Genomic DNA, 7034 nt, shown 5'->3' on the forward strand with positions numbered 1-7034 from the left:
ATGAAGGGCCGCTCTACCAGTGACTGTTTTATTAAGTGCCTCAGTAATGCCAATGTTAACTGTCGTGCCTTTATTGATCTCAAGGGTGCCTTTGACAAGGCCAACAGGGTTGTCATTCTTGAGGAACTCATGTTGAAGGGTGTTAAAGGAAAGTTATTGGGGTGGATTTGGGATTATTTGTGTGACAGGAATACAAAGGTGTGGCTCCAGGGGGCAGTCTCTGCTGAAGGGAATTTTGACTTGGGTACACCGCAGGGGGGTGTACTCAGCCCCATGCTTTTCAATATACTTATGGATAAGATTGCCAGATATCCTTTTCCCCAGGGCACAGAGGTAATTGTCTATGCTGACGACATCCTGCTACAGTGTAATGCTCCTCAGACCCTTACCTCGGCCTTAAGCCTTAAAAGCCTTAAGCCATCTTGAGTCCCTGTGTACTGACATGGGCCTTGTCATCAATGAAACTAAAACTAAATTTCAAGCAACTCCCAGAGTTTGCAGACCACCAAGCATAAATTTCATAAAAATCAGTCGTGTGCAGTGCTATAAATACTTGGGAGCTCAATTCGGTTTTACTAAGGATTCTCACTGTAGTACTTATGTTCGCAATCAATGTTTGTTACGGCTTGCTCCCCTACGAGTGCTAGCTCACAGGGGCTATGGTGTGGGTATCCCAGTTCTTAGGATGTTCTACATTTCTGTTATCAGGGCTTTAATAGACTATGCTGCTCCAGTCTTGTTTCGGTATAGTCCAACACAGCTGAAACCCCTTGAGTACATTCAGAATGAGAGCATGAGAGTAATCTTAGGCTGTCCCAAGACTGCAAAGCTTGAAGTTCTCCGAGCAGAATTGGACCTCCCCACCATTGTTTGTCGAATACAGGAAATCACCTGCCGTGCACTGTGTCGGATGGCATGTAATGGTGCCAGCCAACCCTTGCGTTCCCTTGCCCACCTTCATGCTAACCCCAGGGCCCCTGCTAACTCTTACTTGAGACAGCTTTTAACATCACTAACCAAATTTGATGTCCTTGACTCCTACCTCAATGTTGTTACCACCTCTGGTTCCTCCTCTTGGAGACCTCACAAAGTCAGTGTAGATATAGAAAAACTTGCTGCTCCTAAATATAACTGGTTCCCACATGAACTTAAAGATCTTTTTATGCATAAATTGTCTAACTACTCAAGGGTGCAGGCTGTACATGTTTACTGTGATGGTTCAGTGGATGGCAGCAAATCTGGATGTGGCCTGTTCATCCGCAACTACACCTCTCCCTCTGAATACACTGACACTGAGGTGTCCAAGAAGCTTCCTGACAACCTGTCCTTTACAAGGGCAGAACTATATGCCATGCTAGAAGGTTTACAAATTGTCCTTCCTTTGGGGAAAGATGTTTACTTTTTTGTTGATAGTCAGGGTGCCTTATATTCATTGTTGTCTCCTTCCCCTGCTGATTGTGATCTCATCAACAAGTGTCTTGGTGTCATTGATCTCTTGGAGAGAGATAATCTCAGAGTATGTTTCACCTGGGTGCCTTCTCATGTTGGTATTTCCCATAATGAAGAAGCTGATGTTCTTGCCCGTCACTCCCTTACTGAGGACATTGCTGACTGTCCTGTTGAACACACTTATAATAACATCAAGGGTCAGCTTAAACGTCATGTTTGCAGCACCATTGCTCATAACCTTGACACTTGTTATGGTAAAGGCAGTCCCAGTTCAGTCCATTATGTACATGTCTCCCACACCAGCAGTGTCACCTATGGCAGGAAGAGTGCCACCCATGACCATGTTGCTATGCGTCTCAGGCTGGGTTACAGGTACTATTGGGAGGTCAGTGGGGCTGCTGCTGTGCCCTGTAAGCTGTGTCATAGTCCTGCAGGGCACACACTTGCCCACTATGTCATGGAGTGTCCCTTGCTGGTGCATTTTCACCCACAGGGGAACTGGGACCTGCCACCAATGATAAGCTGGTTCTTCAACAATGACATCATCCCTGCCATCCTCAAGGATTTCCCACTTTTTGCTCCACCTTTGTAAATAATGTAAATATACTTAAGGTTATTTATTTTTGTACTGCAATACATTAGTTTTCTATGAACATTTGTTTGGGGGATGGGTGGCAGGCTCCTCCCATCTCCTTTGTTGTACTTTTTTTTTCAACAATAAACTTATCAAATCAAGATATGGGTGTCACTGTAAAGTACAGGGAAGGCGAGAGTCAGATAACACTGTTGGAACAGTGCCAGACCATGTGACTGAAGGAATATTGGCTGGATCCTGACTCACGAGATTATCTCTGTGACTGATGAGTTGAATGGAAGGTAGTTAAGTGACCACTACAGTCTCTATTGTGTTTAATAAGTAATACAAAAAATCGTAGAGTAATGGAGTATGTAAATGAAGAACTTAAGCATATGGAATAACAAAATGAGTATAGAAAGGTAGCTAAATGTTAATGAAATTATTATTATATTACACGAAAGAGAATAAACATGTTGACTATATTGAAAGTGATAATATGTTAATCATTTTTGTTGCAAAGAACGTTTGTATGTGATAGAGAATGTTAAATGGTAACGTAAGGAGAGGAGTAGGTCTTAACAAGATGAGGTGAAAGATGTCTTTAAAATCACCATAAGCACGGGCATTTAACAGCGAGAAGCGTCTATATTTAAATTAGTTGAGAGCGAGGCATTAGAAGAACGTACTGCTTAACTGGCCCACATCCAGCGTTTATTTATAGTAACCTTGGCGATAATCATTTGGGCAGAATCATCAGGATTTTGGAAGAGTATCTTGATAAAAACGATGGCGGTCAAAACTCTAGACTACGTTAGAGATCCTTGTAGTGGTCACAGACTAAATCTAACATACCCGAAATGGATAAAATTTATATTAATGGCTGAAGCTGACATCGAAATTAAGTATATTCAAAGGCGAGGAATGTGTTATAATGAGGTCATCTTATGTAGATAAACATGAATAATGGAATATGGTGTGTAAAGTATTATTTGAAAATCAGAGAGATAGATTGGTGCATGAAAAGGGGTAGTGAAAATATAAATTGATGAATGCTGCATGAAATGTGACTATTGAAAAATAGGAATGATAGAGAAAGAAACAGTGAGATGGGTATAGTGAAAATTGTGAGTATAGTAGTGGGAAGAGAGATAAATGCATGAAAAAATGGTGAAACAAGTAATTGAGAAGTCGGAAGCATGAAAATATGGTGATGTGAGAGTATATAGTGAGATGATTATCTTGAATATATATGGCGTAGCATGAATGGAGTGAGATGGAAATATTGAGGATATTTGTGGAAGTAAATGTGTTGATTATATTGAAGCATGCATATACGTATGATGTGGTGAAATTATTATGTTGAGAAGGGTATGGTGACATGACATTGAATACAGTATATATTGCAGCATGATATAGTGCAATATTGAGAGTAAATATTGAGAATATTTGAATATATTGAGTATATTGAGGCATGCATAATAGTGAGTATATACGAGGATAATGAGTACAGTGAATATATATCGCAACATGATATATAATAAAATATTGAGAATATTTGGATATATTGAGTATATTGAAGCATGCATATATGGTGGAATTATTGTCTTGAGAATGATATGGTGGCATGAACATAGTTGGTATATATTTGCAGCATGGTTATATAGTGAAAAGGGAATATTGAGAATATTTGGTGAAGTAAATATATTGCGTATATGAAATGAGGCATGCATATATGGTGAAATTAATATGTTGAGAGTGATATGGTGACATGAATATAGTGAGTGTATATTGAAGCATGAGGATGTAGTGAAGTGAATATATGCAGAAAATGTGGTAAGGTGAATATTTTGAGTAATTAGAGTGAAGCATGAAGATAATGAGTATAGTGAGGATATATTTGAAGCTGAGGATAATGAATATAGTGAATATATATTTGAAGCATGAGGAAAATGAGTATAGTGAATATATATTGGAGATATAGTGAGACATATATGTTGTGAATATAAAATGTTGAGAATATAGACTGAGGCCTGCAGTACTAGTGAGATGAGTATCTTGATAGCTGTGTGTATTTCATGCATGAAAAATGAGGATAAAGTGAGAATATTGATAATTGTGAGGATATTATAGTTGAAGCATGACGGGAAATGAATCTTGAATATAGTGAAATATTGATGTGAAATATAGATTGATGCATGCAGAAATGAAGGAGATGAATCTTGAATATAGTGAAATATTGATATGAAATATATATTTGGGCATGCTGCAATGGTGATGATTATGAGTATTGTATATTGAGATATTGAATGCTGCATGAAGAGATATCGAAATGAGTGTATTAATATTTATGAGTATAGTGAATGAATATATTGGTGAGGGTGAAGAAATTGTGAAATGAGTATATTGGAAATAGTGAATATATTGAGCGAGTATATTGGTAATTGTGGGTATAGTGAATACAGATGCATGCATGAAGATATGGTGAAACTCAGATGTTAATAGTGGTATTGAAATAGTGAAGAAAGAGAAATAAGTATCTTGGTAGTGGTGAGTACGTTGAAATGTATATTGATAAGGTGGAAATATATTGAAATGAAGTTTGAAAAAGGACATCCGTAAAAAAAATGTGTGGAAGTTTTATGGTGGAAATTAAATGCATTCTAAGAGTAAATGAGATAAAAAGCAGTTGCAGTTGAGTGAAATCATAATATGAAAGGAAAGGAAATTATTGTACGGTAGAAGAAAAAATTGGTAACGTATAACTGAGACGTATTGAAGCAACTTGAGATGGTTAAAAGAAAAATAATGTTGATAAAGAAAGTAAAATATTGAAGGGGTGAGAAAGGAAATCAAAATGAAGTAACCATGAAATAAGAGATGTGAAAAGTGTAAAACATACAGGTGTGACTTTTGAATTGATTAGCTTATGTTGAGCTTGCACAAGTTGAGTTCGATAAAGTCTGATGTTGCGAGATAAATGTAAATGTGCATTATATAACTCCCGGGAACTGACGCATCAAATAATGGTGATTGATCCTTGTATACGCGTGTGCCTAGCGAACTTGCACACTTCCTGCTGGCTTAGGGGCATGACAGTGTACAAGTTACTCTGTCTAGGTGTTAATAGTGTTTAATAAAGAGGGAAGAAAATGAGATGAACAAATTTGCAATTCCTGTCTGGGGATGAGCCGATTCAGAACGATGGGGGACGCATCAAATGGTCTTTTCGACAAGTACCCAGGTGTGGAAGAGTTTTTGAGCGTATACATTAGACAAGGATTATAATCATGAAGAAGTGGGCCCACAAACACAAATAAAAAATAAAACGTAATTCAAATGATAAATGTAGTAAATAAAAAAGAATAGGAAGATTAATAGAAATATTCAGTAGCAAAGAAAGAGAAAAAAACATATTGCAGCTACATGTAAATAAATACAATAATAATAATAATAATAATAATAATAATAATAATAATAATAATAGTGAAAATGAAATAGATAATAAAGATATTAAAGCCACAAGGAAAACAGAAATGATAGAAAGAACAAGAAAGAAAATATCGAAGTCACAAAGATACAAAAGGAAATTTATTGCAAGTATAAATAAAAGGGAAATTTATTGTATGTCACTTGAAGTTGATTAGATAAATAAATGTTGAGTTATGCTGCGATATTTACTAAATGATATCGTTATTAAGTTGGAAAAAATGTTGAGGAATGTTATGTGAAAAATTTTTACGTAGAGTTGATGAAAACACAAGATGTAAAATTTTGAAGTGTCAAGGGAGTGAAGGTCAAATAGGTCAAATGAGAATGTGGTGATTCGTAAGGAAGGATGGCAGGGATATCAGAAACATATCAGTAAGGTCCGAAGAGGGAAAACTGAAGAGATTAGAGTGTGTATAGCAGTTCAGCTACGTTTGTTTAGGATATTAATATATTTGAAACTGAAATTTCTTGTTGTTGTAGAGTTGAGATGTAGCAGAGAAACGCGATTCACGAATACAAGACACACTTATTATGAAAATGTGGTAGCAGTATAATGGTTCAAAAAAATATATTTCGGTTTATCTTTGAAGATTTTGTTATGATATTGTATAAGAGGAGGAATTAAGGTAGCAAATTTAATAAGAGAGTGAAATCAGTGAAAGTGTATGACAGATATTGTAGTGCCTGGTAGTTAAGGAGGGACACACATCAATCAGCCAGCGACGTATAAGGGAGATAAGGTATGTTACCCCAAGGGACAAGAAACACTGCTTACAGATTAAATACAGATATTTAGAGGCACAGATAAATGAGAGAAAGAAAGCTTATAAGGTGAAACAAGAAAGAGTAATTGCTTATTAACATTACGGATAACTATACAAATGGTAATTCATCGAAATGTCTGATGATGAGTAAGATGAGAAAAGAGAAACATATTGCAAGGTATTATATTGTGAACAAGATGTGATAGAGTCATGAGCAAAATGTTAGCTGTAAACGACGGTTGAAGGTTGTGGTGTTCCCTTACCATATTGTTGGCTTACCTTAAGGTGATTAGTTCCCTGATACAGTGACTGACTATGACACCTAAATTCATCTGGATAGTGAGTGGAAAATTTTGTGCCTTTGTAAATTTATATGAGCTCGTATTAAAATCTAAGAACATCACAGTATGGATAGTTTTCGTCAAGTATTTACTGTTAAAGAAGTGCAATTATCAGAAAAAAAATGTTGATTTGTCGAAGAAAAGAAACATTGCACGCAACACAAACCTCAGAATCAATTTGTGTTTAACTGTTATAGTGTGGTATTTGATAAAGCAAGGAGGAGAGAAAACAAAAAAAATGGGTTTCATGCTATCTTGAAACTAGAGAGTGCTGTGCTTAACTTATTAACAATTACTGTCGTGTATTTAAAGATCAGAATTTGCTCCTTAAGATGATTCAGAAGAGAATGAGATGAAAAGCTTGTGTCTAAATATAATAAGAAGTCATTTTTTACACCAGAAAGATTGATGTTG

The 7034-nt window shown here is 36.3% G+C and overlaps 1 protein-coding gene across 1 annotated transcript; it reads left to right on the top strand.

Annotated features, from left to right (window-relative positions):
* Positions 1-426, top strand: LOC123519773. Its single transcript, XM_045281279.1, has one exon. It carries the CDS (start codon positions 1-3, stop codon positions 424-426), a length of 426 nt encoding a protein of 141 aa, XP_045137214.1.
* The last annotated feature ends 6608 nt before the right edge of the window (positions 427-7034 follow it).

This window comes from Portunus trituberculatus, chromosome 46 (genome assembly GCF_017591435.1).
Source record: "Portunus trituberculatus isolate SZX2019 chromosome 46, ASM1759143v1, whole genome shotgun sequence".
NCBI lineage: Eukaryota > Metazoa > Arthropoda > Malacostraca > Decapoda > Portunidae > Portunus > Portunus trituberculatus.

Excerpts from the sequence above, each read along its gene's own strand:
- LOC123519773 (XM_045281279.1), top strand. The coding sequence starts at position 1 with ATGAAGGGCCGCTCTACCAGTGACTGTTTTATTAAGTGCCTCAGTAAT.